This window comes from Mustela lutreola, chromosome 6, assembly GCF_030435805.1.
Source record: "Mustela lutreola isolate mMusLut2 chromosome 6, mMusLut2.pri, whole genome shotgun sequence".
Classification (NCBI taxonomy): Eukaryota; Metazoa; Chordata; class Mammalia; order Carnivora; family Mustelidae; genus Mustela; species Mustela lutreola.
Window position 1 is genome coordinate 33669268 of NC_081295.1, and position 15473 is coordinate 33684740.

Consider the following 15473-nt stretch of genomic DNA (forward strand, 5'->3'; position numbering starts at 1 on the left):
CAGCACGGTGTCTGTTTACTTGCTGGGGGTTGTTACTGAAATGCATCAGAGTACTAGCTTACATTATTTACAGGGAACTTACTTGGTTCTTCACATTCTACTTATTGGTTCAACCAAGTGGATCTCTTATCAGGCACTTGAAAAAGGAAAAAGGGGTCTATTAGAATGTTTTGATTAGAGGAAGAAATAATAATGTCTGTTGAACTAATTCTCCTAAACATTGCTGGGGCCCAGTATTCTCTGACCAAGACAGTTTCCTGTGGATTGTTACAGATGAAAGGTGTCATGCTAGAACTCCCCCTGGACCCTAAAATCTCCAGGTCGCCAACAAGACATGAAGTCTCAGGGCACATCCTGTGAACTTAATGGAGTAAGTTCGCAGTAGCTCCAGGTTAAAGTCACAATAGGGATCATATTGTGTTTTTCCCCCTTCCTCATCCCATTTCTTAGAACATGTGCAGTATCTCGTTTGAGCAGAGGAGTTAAGACAGGTTCTCCGAACATGAGTTAAACCCAGGACAAACTATTCTGGAGGAATGGGCAATGGCGAATACTCAAAATTACAGATCTGAAGGCGCAATTATCACGTTTTCCTCGAATTTTAAGTCAGTGATACACTTAAAAGTGTATCTCTGATTTACACTGTGAAAAGTCTTCTGCATAGGTTCTAAAGAATACTTTTAAAAGATACCAATGCTGCCCATGGGTTATACCTCCCAAGAGCGACCAGGCTTAACCGACTGAAACCTGGCCAGATGTACTGCAAATAAGGGGAGCAACGGTTTTATGCCAAAAGCAAGGACCACCTGACTTCCTAGGTGCTTCTACAGGCTGGGTTAACCTCATTTTCGCACATGCCTCGTCCACAAACCACGAACAATAGGCATCCTTGATCTTAACAAAAGCGTTGCTGGCACTTGCGGGGCAACAGGAGGGGATGCCGCGGCTCTGGGTGTGAACGAGATACCCACTTTGACCTCACTTGAGCAAGAGTCTTCTTCTGGGCTCGGCGCGGAGAACACCCAGCTGTCCCTACGCCTTGCTCACCTCAGCCTCCAGTTTCCTTTCCCCGTGAGGGCCCGCCTTCCCGCCGAACTCACCAATTAAAGCTACACACACAGGGAGACGGGGCGGGGTGGGGACCGGCGGCTCGCAGGACCGAGTCCTCGGGCGGCTGACTCTCGCGAGAACCCGCGGAGCGCCGGCGGTTCCCGCCGAGACCACGCGAGCGGATCTCCAGGGGCGGGCTGCGCCGTGGCCCCGCCCTTCCTGGGAGCGGGCGCGCCGTGGCGGGAAGTTCGCCTGTTTTCTGATTTAGACCTCACCAGCGTCGGGGCTGTAGACCCGGCAGCTGGGGGGCGGATCTCGGGGCCCGAAAGTGTGAGCAGGTACGCCGTGCTTCAATCGAGGGGCGTCCGGGTGCGCAGGACTCCGGCTTCCTTCGCCCTGTGCCCGGCGCGGGCTGGTCCCCGCCGAGTGGGGACCTGGCGGAACTTGCCTCCGGTCTGGGAGAAACGAAGATTGGCGCCGGGCGGTCCCTGATCCCCACCCGGAGTGCTCAAGGGAACTTTCCCACCGCGCGCGGCTGGGAAGCTGGCTCGGTACGTTTCGGTGACGCAGCTGGCGGCGCAGGTTGAGGAGGGGTCGGCAGCTGAAGCTGGATCTGTCCTGCAAACATTGCTTTCCTTTTCACGCTGTCCCGGCTGCAGAATCCGACCTAGGTGTGGCAGGTGTGAAGTTCCTGCCACAACCAGTCGGGGCGGGGGCAGGGGGGTGCCTTCTCAGTTCTGACAGCCTGGATATCGGGGTGTCGATGTGGGGAGAGTTTTTTGAGGAATTGGGTCCTCGGGCTTGTTTCTTTGTGCTGGAGGGACCTTTTGAGAACTTTCTGAGATCACCGCCAATCTCTTTGCCTGCCCCACCTCCTGGAATCTAATCCCAGGATCTTTGGAGTCTTGAATGGTAATTGTGAGTTCCAAACATTTCAGGACCGAAAGTAAATCATGGATAACTGTTGTGCTGCGCCGATGTTCCTGACCGACAGCTTGGAACTGGAGCTGGGGACAGAATGGTGCAAACCCCCTTGCTTTTCTTGTGGTTTTGACAACACAGGAGGAGGAAGTCATTTTTCTGGAGAGTCCTACCTTTCCAGCGGAGCCCTTAAGCGGTAGGTTAAAAACATCGGAGACGGTGTTTTTCCCTTATCAAATTTTCCATCAGTTTGTTAGGAATGTTAATCGGTTATGATTTCAGTCAACTAAACTTCGATGTTCAAGCCATGTTTTTGCAAATCGGCGTAGGCTGTTTGTAACATAGGTGCAGGCTCTCAGTTCTGTTATCGCTTTCCTGGTTAGAGCATACCTGAAAGATTTTTGGATATTGAAGAGAACTTTTTTTTTTAAAAGATTTTATTTATTTATTTGACAGAGATCACAGGTAGGCAGAGAGGCAGGCAGAGAGAGAGAGAGGAGGAAGCAGGCTCCCCGCTGAGCACATAACCCGATGCGGGACTCGATCCCATGATCCTGAGATCATGACCTGAGCCGAAGGCAAAGGCTTTAACCCACTGAGCCACCCAGGCGCCCCTGAGGAGAACTTCTTGATACTGGATGTTTTCTTAACTCCCAGCTACCTCAGTTTTGGGGTAGGAAACTGGCTACTAACTTCCCCTTTTACTTAAAGTGAATTCTGAACTAGCTGGGCTCTTCGAAATGATATCTCCTTCTAAAACATGAAATAATAACCAGGAGCTCCTCAGTAATTCTTAAGTTAGACATAGACATTGTTTTGTTGCCCCAGTTCCTTCTGATTCTGTGTATCTGTACACAGAAGTCAGTCTTATTTTTGTTTTAGCTTTTGAATAAATTCACCACATTGTGTTAAGTTCACAGGAATGTTTTAAAATTCTTACCTTGGGCAGATGTACCCAAATCGCTGTAAAACTGCAGTTGTTGAAATATTTTGGAAATACCTGCTGAGGCAATTTCAGTCAGAAAGGAAGCCATTTTTGCTGATTTTATAGTTGTACCTTGTTTGAGACCGTAAAAGAGTTTATTCAGTTTGATTATGCTCCAGACATGGCTCAGAGTAATTTTGAGCTGTTTTAAAAATTAAATGTCCCCTCCAAGGATGAAATTCTTCAACTGAAGACCATAGGCAAAAAAAAATGTTCTCTAGACTTACTTTTTGAGGTTTTCCCCTAAGTTACATTTTTTCTTTAGTTATGCTTTTTTATCACTATATGTGGCTGAATTTTTCATACAATCTAAATGTAGTAATTCCTGAATATGTAAGGTACCAAGGTATATCATAATTTTATGATATCATTGTTGACATGTCACATGCCATATGGATTTATATAATGACAAGAAAGATATGCTATACTTGGGATTTCGCATACTTTTTATGAGATTAAATCAGAGCTTTCATTTCAGATTAATTTTGAATCTTGACCCTTTACCAACTAATTTTGAAGAAGATACAGTGGAAATATTTGGCATTCAGTGGGTTACTGAAACAGCGTTAGTGAATTCATCTAGAGTACTTTTTCATTTATTCAGGTATGTTTTGTTTTGTTTTTAACTGCTTTTGAGCATAGATGTTATTCAGTTGTGTAAGTTGGTTTGCCAGGTGGTTTCTAATAACAGTATTACAAAAGCGTGAGTGGAGTTAGTTCATGTTGCTCCCTTGATTATCTTATCAGTAACAACAATCCATAGTAAAGTTTGATGGAGCAGTGTTTTAATGAGTTTTTAAGTGAGTCTTCATTTTTCTTTACACTTTTTATTGTTAACATCATCTATTGAAGACAAATATTTAAGGCTTTGAACCATATTATAATTTTGGAAGAAAACTAAAATACTACTTTTGTTGCTGAATTGTCATAGTCTTTCACTGATGTTTAGGGAATGAACTCAGACTTTACAAATACATCTTTCAGACTGTAGATTAATGTGAGTAATTAATATGATCAGTTTGGACATTAAAAAATTTTAGTGAAATTTTCCAGACACACACAAATGTAGAGTTCTATAATGAACCTTCACATGCCCTCCCTCAGTAGCAATAAACAAGGTTTTAACACATTTTCTTCGTCTGTCCCTTTCCCTCTTTTTTTTAGTTTAAGTATTTATAGCAGATTCCAGACATCATGTTACTCTCATCCTTAAGTATTTTCAATTAAGCATTTCTTAAAAATATGAATTTTTAAAAAACAGTGTCTCATTATCACGATTAACATTCATTATCATTTAACAAAATAATTCCTTATCATTTAAAACACAGTCCATATTTAGATTTTACATGATTTTGAACTGGAATCAGTTGTTGAAAGCAAATATTATTTAAAAGTACATTAAGAATATGTATGTAGTACATTTAAATGGAAATGTGGAGCAATTCTTTCTCCCACCCTCATCCCTTGAGGCCTTGTGAAGAGACAGTGTAGCCTTGTTGTATGAGCCTTGTTATATGTTTTACTGGGAGAACAGGTTGACTGAGTGATTCTTTGTAAACCTGAACGTAACAGAGTGAGTTGAGTATTTATTCAGGACATAGGTGAAGTTGAAAGGCAATTAGGAAGAAAGACAAGAGATTACTTTCAGGTATTAAGGGGGGCACATCATAAATACAGCTTTCCTTGATAACTCTAGTCTAAGTTACTCTGTTCTTCTTCTGAACTCCTATAGTATAATATTCTGATACAATTTAACATTTTGTTATGTAACTGTTAATGTAGGATTTTTATGTAAGTATCTTAAACTTTTTGAGTGTATATAAACAATCTCATTGATAGCAAAATCTATAATTATAATTATATATACTTTTCCAAAATTAACTCTTACCTTATTTTTTTTTATATTAGGCAGCAACTATACAACTTGGAAACCTTATTACAGGCTAACTGTGATTTTGGTAAGTTTTAAGTGTTTTTCATGGCAAAAAAGAATTGCACATCTATTTTTGATGCATAGTTAGGATATAATAATTTCGAGGAAGAAGCATTAGGTTAGAAGTTCAGGATAGTGTTTTGTGTTCAGAAAAAATGTGACATTTAAATTTTTTGTAGCTGTGATTTGTAGTATTTTTCTATGTCTGTGATAAAATTGATTTAGGGCTAAACATTTCTAAAGTGAATTAGCAAATTGCTTTAAGGGGTGGGGAGTGGGACCTCATGCTGTCTTGGTCTTTTAGTTTGTTTTTAACATTTAATGGGTTTTTCGTTGAGGGTGCGATTGGTATAGTTAAGGTAGGAAAGGGAATTGAAGGCAGTGTTTTAGTGGGGGCTTGCTGCTTCTCCTTTCTGGCAACTGTGCTACAGTGTAGTAATTAGAATCATGGCAGTGTCGCCAGCCTCGGTTTCAACCTAGCTAACTGTTGGTCTCACACCAGGTAATGGTTCCCACCTCATTATGTTCTTGTGAGGATAAATGATATAATGCATGTTAAGTGCTCAGGCTAATATCTGTTATTAGTGGTGCCCAGCAACTAAAGATCACCTGGAACACACCTTTGGTCAATGAAAGGTTGAGTAGCTTACTGACACAAGAAGGAAATATACATCATGAGAAACAGTTGGGGCTTCTCAGAGAGTAGGGAGGGGCTTGTGATAGGGTTTATACTTGTGCTGGTGATTTGGAGAGTTTAAGGGGACTAGGACTTTATTTTGGATTGGATGCTGTTAAGAAACAGGGACAATGTAATGAACTGAATATGTTAATTTTTGTCTAGGAGGTAGGACCAATAAAGACAGGGTAGGGAGGGTTCTCATTAGTAAAGAAGTAATAGTCATGTTAGGTGCAAGAGGAAAATATTTTGTTTTTGTATTTTGTTAGTTTTTCATGATCACAGAGAGATTTTGTTTTTGTCTTGTTTCACCATAATCACAGAGTGGCCTCATCTGATTACTTTCAACATTTTATGAAAATCTTAATTTCAGTAGGGAACATCATGACCTAGTTGTTAGCTATTGGCCGGAAGGGCTGTTTTGTTTTCTCACTATGTGCTCAGTAAATGTTGAGTATTATTTATCACCTGAGGCCCTCTTTCATGCCAGGTACTGTGTAAGGTCAATGAATCGAAGTGGAAGAATCTGCTGAGGAGTTTGTAGTTGGTAGGACATACAGGCACACAAGCATAGGACAGCTTGGTAAATGAAGAGTGCAGTAATTGCAGAGTGTATAAGCTGCTATGGGAGCCTGGGGCTTCATCTGTTTAGGTGCCCATGACTGAGTGATGCCAGATCTTGGTCTATAAGGAAAAAGTAGGTAGGTGAAAGTTTTGGGGATCAGGAGAGTTCTGTGTAGAAACAACTGTATAGTGAAAATCATTTAGGTGTATTAAAACCTAAGTTCAGGAAGCAGGAAGTGGTAATTATGTATGGTTGGATCAGAATGTGTGATAGAGTGATGAGTTTGGAAGGGATGAAATCACAAATGAATTTCTGCTTGTATGGCTCACAAATTTTTTTTGTCACTGCCCACTGATTATTTAAACTTTGATAACAGTCTATTTTGGCTTCAGGGAAGATATCCACTCTACACTGCAAAGCAGACAATATTAGACAGCAATGCGTGACATTTCTTCATTATGTTAAAGTTTTCATCTTTAGGTAAGATGTCAAATGGGTATTTTGATTACTGTGTGAACTTCTGAGTGCGTGTTCATCCATACTCTGGTTATTTATCGCATATGTCTTTTTTAGATACCTGAAAGTACAAAATGCCGATAGTCCTGTTCCTGTCCATCCCTATGAAACTTTGGAGGCACAACTTCCTTCTGTGTTGCTTGATGAACTTCATGGATTACTCTTGTATATTGGACATCTATCTGAACTTCCCAGTATTAATCTAGGAGCATTTGCAAATCAAAACCAAATTAAGGTTTGAATTATTTCATTTAATTTTTAAATCATCAGGTTTCTCTCTTTGTGCAAGGAATTCCCTCAAGAATGAGGGAAACCAGTCAAGAGTGCAGCTCTGGAACCAGACTGAGTTCAAATTCTGGCTCCTGTTCTAATTATGTGCCATTGGGCAAGCAATACCTCTTGCCTTAGTCTCCTCATGTGTATAATTGATTTGCTTCCTAGAGTTATTAGGAAAATTAGATAAATTAAAATTAATTAAATAAAGTGCCTAGACTATAATAGGCTGAAGTAGTGATGGCTTTTCTTGATTCCAATTTATAATGTGCAGATATGCACAGTTTTCAAAGCAAAATAACCTTTATTTTAAAAAATTGGTGTCATTTTTCCCATTGATGAAGGTTTGGGCAAATCCTAGTATCTATTGCAGTAAAATTCAAGATCACCTTATAAAAGTTACACTTTCAAAATCTAACATTATGTCTGTTCTTAGTTTTGAGAGCTCTTTGGAGTATGATTAACATTGTTTTGACTATGCCCCTTTTTTCAGCCTGTGAAATCATTCCTACTGAAGTTTGGTTTTTAAAAATTTATATTGATAGCATTACCCAGCTTATATAGATGTAGTTAACAAATGCTCCATAAGAAAATGTGAGCTTATGTGAGTGGCAAATTATAATTCCCCATGGGATTCCCTGAACTGTCAACTTCTTTCATCTGACTTACACCAATTTGAATAACATTCAGTTTTTAGGCATGTGTCTTTGCCAAAGTGTAAGGTATGAATAAATGTTCATATATTTTTCTGAAGTTTAACAACAACAAAATAATGTACTCTTTTTATCAGGGACCAATATATGTAATACTAAAAATAATGGGTCCTAATTGAATTTGCAGGTTAATATCTCTAATCCATAGAAAGCAAATAGGTAATTGCCTTTAATCATGATACTTAATAAATATTTGTGGATAGATTATGGGAGAGGGATATTTTTCCTTCATTTTGGTCTCGATAACATCAGACTGGTTTTATTTTCTGGATATTAATTAACTGCTTAAGAAAATAAAAATTAATAATTTATCTAGTAGTGGAAATAAAGACTGCAAAGGTTCTCAAACTAGGTTTTGCTTTTCATAGGTTTTTTAATTAAAGCAAACTTGAAAAGAGGTTATTTGAAGATCAGAAGGCTGAATTTTTAAAGCATATACACAAAAAAATCATACTCTGAAATCCTATTTTCTGAAACAACAGAAAAAAATCTTAAAAAGTATCTTTCAAGACGTAATATATTTCTTGTGTTTTACCTATCTTATTTATGAAAAACATTGATGGTATTTTCAGTTAAGCATTTGTCTTATTTTTTTTTTTTAAGATTTTATTTATTTATTTGACAGAGATCACAAGTAGGCAGAGAGGCAGGCAGAGAGAGAGAGAGGAGGAAGCAGGCTCCCCGCTGAGCAGAGAACCCGATGTGGGGCGCAATCCCAGGACCCTGAAATCATGACTTGAGCCGAAGGCAGAGGCTTTAACCCACTGAGCCACCCAGGCGCCCCAAGCATTTGTCTTATTTTTAAGGAAATTTTTTTATTAGAGATATTTGTTGGGTATTATGTATGACAGATATTTTCATCAATTTTTTTTTAGCAATTAAGGTGTTTTGCTATGGAGATGGTTTAAGTTTTGTATATAGTTACATTTGTTGGATTTTTCTTGTGTATCATCTCTGTGCGGTTGTTAAAAATGTACTTGTTTTTTACATTTATCTTTCTAATTCATCTCTTTTTAAAAATATGCCTGGAGGTGGGAAATCTAACTTCAGTTTCTTGCAAATGAATAGGATAATAACCAGTCTTTTAATGAATGGCCCACGTTTTCCCACTGACTGGACATAACCGCGTTTGTTTCTCTCTTGCCAATTTTTATTATTTATTTATTTATGAGCCAATACTGTTTTTTCTAGTGTAGCATTTTATTTTGCTTGCATATTTGGTAAGACAGGTCCCCTCTCATTCTTCCTTGTTCTCTTAATATAGTGTGTATATCATTCTTATTTATTTTTGAGGTGATACTAAATGTTGGCTAGGGGAAGGTTATGGACAACCCTACTACATAGCACAGCAGTTAAGCGCACTGGCTTTTGAATCAGAATTAGATTTGAATCTTAATGCATGAGATGGAATGTAAATTTCTTCACTGCTTTTAACTTCAGTTTCTTAATTGGCATCTCAGTAGTGTCTACATGATAGTCTAAAGTTCTCCTGTTGAAGTATTTTATAGGAGTTCCTGGGTACTCATTACATTTAAAAACATATTTGCTAGCTAAAATCTAAAACAAGATTATGAAAATAAGTGGTTAAAAAATTCTTTTACTGCCTTGCTGCTGTAGTAAAATCAGAGGTTGGTTGGAGGGCCTTTACGGGGCGCCTGGGTGGCTCAGTGGGTTAAGCCTCTGCCTTCGGCTCAGGTCATGGTCTCAGGGTCCTGGGATCGAGCCCTATATCGCCCCCACCCCCACCTGCTGCTCTGCCTACTTGTGATCTCTATCTGTCAAATAAATAAAATCTTAAAAAAAAGAAGGGCCTTTACTATACAAGTCTATTCAGCAGCTTCAAGGTGGGTCTGTCCTAAATCATCAGATGAATATATGCTTTCAAAGATCTCCAGTGAAAGATTCCTCTAATGGACAAGACCAGGTTTTTCCCTGAGCTTTTAAATAGTGGGTAAAGTTAATTGGTTCTTTATCCTTGTGTTTATGGAGGAGTGTCATAGCATGCTGTAAAATACCTACTAAAATACTATGAATTCTCAATCACAGTTGATAATGTCATTCACAGCTTTTTCCACCATCATGGCATTTATTACATCTCCACTTAGATATCCATTGGATGGTGCTAGAAATTCTTCACATGCTTGGTGAAAAATTGAGTAAGTTTATGGATTTCTGATTTGTCTTTTTAAAATCTAAACCCTTAATTGCTTTTAAAAAATTATAGGTCATCATTGCTTTCTGTGTTTTTTAATTTTTATTTTATACCAAATAGTAACCCAAGTAGAAAGTCAGGTCTTATTCCTTTTTTTTTTTAAGAGAATGATTTGGTCCATTTATCTTTCCATACTTCTTAGTGTGTGTATATGTGTGTGTGTGTGTGTGTGTGTGTGTGTGTGTATAGAGGTATATATATATACACACACATGAGTAGGATTTTTGTCTTTGTTTCTAATTAACCAGAAATGGTAGTGTTCTGTTGTAGTGTTTTATTCAGTAGTTTTGTAGAGATCTGTTCATGTCCATACATATAGTCATACTTCATTTAAGGGCTGTATGTTATGACTCCATTATAATTTATTTAACCAAGCCTATTTTTAAAATATTTCAGTTCTTTTCTTTTTTTTTTTTTTTTGACACTACAAGTAATGCTTCACGGAACATTTTTGTGTATATATACATCTTTGAATACATGTACAAGTTATTCTTAGAGTAGATTCTTAGAATTGGAGGAGCACATCCAGCTTTAATCTCATAAACACTGCGTAGTTGCTGTGCAGTTTCCCCAGTTTGTACCCACTGCGAGCATGCCTTTGCCTCAGTCTCTTGCCAGTAGTGGATATTATCAATTACATTTATTTTTTGCCAAATAGTACATGAAAAATGATATTGAATCTCTGTTTTGCAATTTTCTGAGTACCAATGAAGTTGAACATTTTTACGTAATTTTACTGTTTTTTATAGTTGCTTTGTTACTTGTTCATTATCTTTTGCTAATGTTTCTTTTTAAAAAATAATTAATCAGTAGTTTATATATATTATGTGTAGTACTTTTTTTATTTTACATATTGCCTGTTTATTTCTTGGTCTTATTCTTCGGCATCTTTTGAGTCCATTAGTAATATTTTGTAAATATTACTTATTTGTAAATTATATAAATTACTTAGGTTATAAAGACATCCATTATCTCAATACCTGATTTTCGGTAAACTAATAAATAAAAAAATAACATGTATGTACATATATGTGTGTATATACTTACATATATACATGCGCACAAATATATAAAGATGTCTACAAATACATAATTTCTTCTCTCACATGGACTTTATTTCAGATATTTCCTTGGAGCAATACTCTAAGGTGTACTTAATCTGATAATAGGTACACATTTTAGTATCTCTTACCTTGGTGTGCTCAGTTCATACCACAAAACAATCGTATGTGATTAATTTATCAGCATTTGTTCGAAAAATGTTTTGAAGCCATTACTGGTCAGAAATATTGATCAAGATTTTCTAGAATTTCCCTGCTTTTTTTTTTTTTTCTTAAGTGACATTACATTGTTACTTTTTAAAAATGGCCACATTAAGAAAAGAGAAGTCTGTTAAGTGGCACTTGAGAAAATTGAAAATTACCTTTTTTAGGTAATGTATATCAGTGATCATATAAGAAAGGAATTGTCCCCAAATTTAACTCTTATTTCTAAAGAAATTTGTTTTTAAACTGTATGTGTTGCAGTTTCATTGTAAGTCAATTTAAAAGCATACAGTTCCTTTCCTCCTTCTGAATTAGTAAAAATCTACTGTACTTTTAAATAGAACGTATTTTATTACATTTTTAGAACAAGTCGTATACGGTCATCAGTTTATGAATCTGGCAGGTGACAATTTAACCAACGTCAGCCTCTTTGAAGACCATTGTGAAAATCTCCTTTGTGATTTAATAAGCCTGTCACTGAATAGGTATGACAAGGTAATGTTTATTTTTAAGAGTTTATTTTTATTACTACATCTGAAACTAACGATGTACTATATGTTGGCTAATTGAATCTAAATTTTTTAAAAAGTTTGCTTGTATTTTTGATACTTAATATGTGTGGTTTATAAGAATTTAATCTGATTGGTTTACTTGTTAATTTTTCTAATTTTATATTTATTATTGCCTGGGAGTTGAATGAGAAAAGAATTTGATTTAATCATTTAAAACAGGCTTAAATTAATTATTCAGAGGCAGTTTTTTTATTCTTAAAAATAGCTTTTTCCATCTTGTCTAAAATAAATAGAAACAGGATGTTTATGATAATGACTAGAATTTTAACTTCTATGCAAATAGGAGAGTCCAGTTCTTTAGTAATATATATTGTTACATAATACAATAAATGAGTACTTAACTAAAATTAGTTGACAAGTTTAAAGGGAAATTTTGTTTTTCAAAAAAGGTCTAGAATCATGGGGGAAATTATATATTCTTACTAAATTGTGTTTAATACAGTGTTTAATGTAGACAGTGATTTAAAGGTGCTACAGTACCTACTCATTTTCTAGCAGTGGAAATTTGTAGATTATCAGTTATTTCAAATTGTTAGCATAAACCTTACAGGAAATCAGGATTTATAATTTTTTGAAATTTAGATTGTGTTTTATGTATTATCAAAATCTTTTCAATCTGGTCTCTATAATTTTATAATTAATGTAATTAATGTCATTAGTGAATTATCCAGATAAGATTTAGGTAACAGTTACCTTTTGCTTTGTATTATGTTACAAACCTAAATGTAGTATATGTGAAATAGTAATTACATAATGAATTTCTGAAGTCTATATGTACTTGCAAACATAGTGCATATGCCTTGCATTATTTAGGGTCATTGAGGATATATTTGTTAAAAAAAAAAATGCTTAACCTAAAATTGCTTAACTTTATAAATCCCTAATAATTATATTTATTCTAACTTCTAAAACCTTTTTAGTCTGCTTTGCAGGGGATTAAAATTTGTTTTCTAATCTTTTTATTAGAAGTTTTTCTATTGTGGCTGATAGATTAGTTCAGGGTTAGGAAATCATTGCCCTGAGGCCAAATCTAACACATTGTTGACTTTGTAAATAAATTTTTCCGGAACATAACCCATTTTTTTTTTTTTTTAATCTATTGTCTTATGGCTGAAGTTGTACAACAGTGGCAGAGTTGAGGAGTTGTGACAGACTGTGTCCCAATAAAGCCTCAAATATTTGCTATCTAGCCCTTTTCAGAAAAAGTTTGCTTAACACTGATGATTAAAGCAAAGGTTTTTGTTTTGTTTTGTTTTAAGATTTTATTGACTGATTTTAGAGAGAGAGCACACTCTAGCGGTGGGGAGGGACAGAGGGTGAGGGACAAGAAGACTCCATGTGAGCCTGGAGCCTGACCTGGGGTTCCATCTCAGGAGACAGATCATGACCTACACTAAAACCAAGAGTCAGAGGCTTAACCAACTCAGCTACCCAGCCCCCCTAAAGCAAAGGTTTTTTAAAAGGTAGAAAATAAAATTCATCCTATACTTTTGGTTTTAAAATGGGAATTTAAGAGTACCTGGGCTGCTCAGTCAGTTGGGCATCTGATTCTTGATCTCTGTCTAGGTCTTGATCTCAGGGTCATGCGTTTGAGCCATTATTGGGCTCCATGTGGGACTCTATGCTGGGTGTGGAACTTACCTTAAAAAAAAAAAAAAGTAAAATGAGAATTTATTTTCAATTTGATGGAATAGCACATATTTTTGTAAACAGTTTTATATAATTAAACATCAGTTTTAAGTCATCTAAATTCCTTCAAAACCTTTGGAGAGAGATATGTAGCATGAAAAAATCCTATAGAACTCATTTTGGTTCTTCTCTATAGGTTAGGCCTTCTGAAGCATTAGCAAGTCACCACTGTCCATGTTCCTGCATTAAAGAATTATGGGTTCTACTCATTCATCTTTTAGAACACAGAAGTAAATGGTCTCTTTCAGAAGTAAGTTGTAAAATTAATGTGTTAACTACTGTTCCAAACTCATATTGAATATTTTTAATCGTTTTCACCAAGAAAAATGTTACAGATTTCCTTATATAAGACAGCCACCACCACCACCAGAGTACTGAGTACCAAACCTGTACTACATTTTTAACCCTAAAGTGGCAATATGAAACTTCTAGATGTACAGGATTTGACTCTTATGTTCTCAAGTTTTCTATTAAAAATCTTAAGCTAAAATAATTCATACTGTCTAGTAATCCAGGAAATAATTTAGTCAAGAAATGTGGTAGATTTAGTTTTGGGAAGAAATAAAATAGGTTTTTAAATTCATAAATTTTATGGCATTATTTCAAGAAAGGAGGAAGAAAAAAGCACAAAGAGGAACAAGAGAAATTTTCTTGCACCTCATTTTGAGCCAAGTCTTCAGAATGGGGCTTCAGTTTATTTCAGTTATTGTGGGTTAGTAGAAAAAGATAAATACTCATAGGCAGAAGTAAGTACAAATAATTAATTATGAGATGATACTTACAACAATTTATGTTATATGAAAAAGTCCTTTGATTTTTCGTGGGTTTTATAATTTCCCAGTTTTCCACAATTTGGGGTTTGGGTGGTGCTATCTCTTTTTAATAACAATCATATTTTTGTGGATTTAAAAAGTACTATATTTTCAGTTATTATTTTAGCAGTGAATTTACTAACGTATAAATTTAACATGTTCTTATCGTTAAGAAAAAAATTTTTTCCTCACATTTTGGTTTGTCAGTAGAGTTCAGCTTCCTTTGGTGAGATTTCAACATTAGAGTCTCAGGATTATATCCTTTGATCATTTGCCAGGATGTTTTGTCTCATTGACATGGTAAATATCAATTTTTCCATTTCCTGCAAAGCTTATCATTATTTAAGAATTTTATATTTCTTTTGAATTTTTCTTATTTTACCAATTTCAGACTTGAGCATAAACAATGTATAGTTAATATAGGCATGTTCATACTTTTTGCTGTTAGTCTTTCTCTAGATTTCAAGTAGGAGAGTAGGCATAATTTTAAAATATGTTCTAGAAATTTGCATAGTAATATGTATTGTTTAACCTAAATGATTTATATGCTGTTCATTTGATGTAGTAACTAGACTTACTTGTCTTAAAATAATGAAAATCTGAGGTCATTTTATTGTTTTTAATACAAGTAAAATAACTGATACTATCACAGACTTTGATAGCTATTTTATTTTTAAATTCAACATAGAATTTTCCATGATTGACAGTAAGACATTTTGACCTTCCTGCTGAAAAAAATCTAATCTAATCATGCTGGGTATCAAATAATAAGCATTTACATGGGTGAGTGAGCTTGTAGAAAGTGAGAAGTCTTGAGGCCAAGTACTAAATGTGGGTGGGGACTCAGGTCAACTGAACACTGAAACAGCTCCATAACCTTATAAGCAGTTGCTAAATTGTATAAACTTGAACATTAGCTTTCATCCTTCACACGGTGAAAGAATAGAAGACAGAGGTCAGAGTTAACCCAAGTTGGTAGCCTACTGATACACTAAGTAGCCATAAATCTGGCCCCCCAAAAGGATGAACTAGAAACTCAACTAATCTGTAAGCAAAATTGCCTTTCACTGTGATACTTTGCAGTTTAAAATTGCTTCAGTGTATTTGTTTTCGTAATCCAGCCCTCATATAGCTTTATAGCTTGAGTTGCTGTTGCCCAGATTGTACTGAAAATCTCGAGCCAATGACTTGTTTGTTTCTTTTTTTAAGATTTTATTTATATATTTGACAGAGATCACAAGTAGGCAGAGAGAGAGGAGGAAGCAGGCTCCCTGCTGAGCAGAGAGCCCGA

At 36.0% G+C, this 15473-nt stretch overlaps 1 protein-coding gene across 2 annotated transcripts in view; it reads left to right on the plus strand.

Moving 5' to 3' along the window:
- The first annotated feature begins 1240 nt into the window (after positions 1-1240).
- Positions 1241-15473, plus strand: part of MMS22L (MMS22 like, DNA repair protein) — a 134095-nt gene continuing 119862 nt past the window's right edge. For both annotated transcript variants that reach the window (XR_009354541.1, XM_059177030.1), the window contains exons 1-9: positions 1241-1601; positions 1989-2167; positions 3435-3560; positions 4865-4914; positions 6523-6610; positions 6704-6881; positions 9698-9788; positions 11474-11604; positions 13507-13620. Coding sequence is in view for 1 of the 2 variants with exons in the window: in XM_059177030.1 (XP_059033013.1) it covers positions 2004-2167; positions 3435-3560; positions 4865-4914; positions 6523-6610; positions 6704-6881; positions 9698-9788; positions 11474-11604; positions 13507-13620 (942 nt within the window). In the remaining variant the exon portion in view is untranslated. The remainder of the gene's footprint in view (positions 1602-1988; positions 2168-3434; positions 3561-4864; positions 4915-6522; positions 6611-6703; positions 6882-9697; positions 9789-11473; positions 11605-13506; positions 13621-15473) is intronic.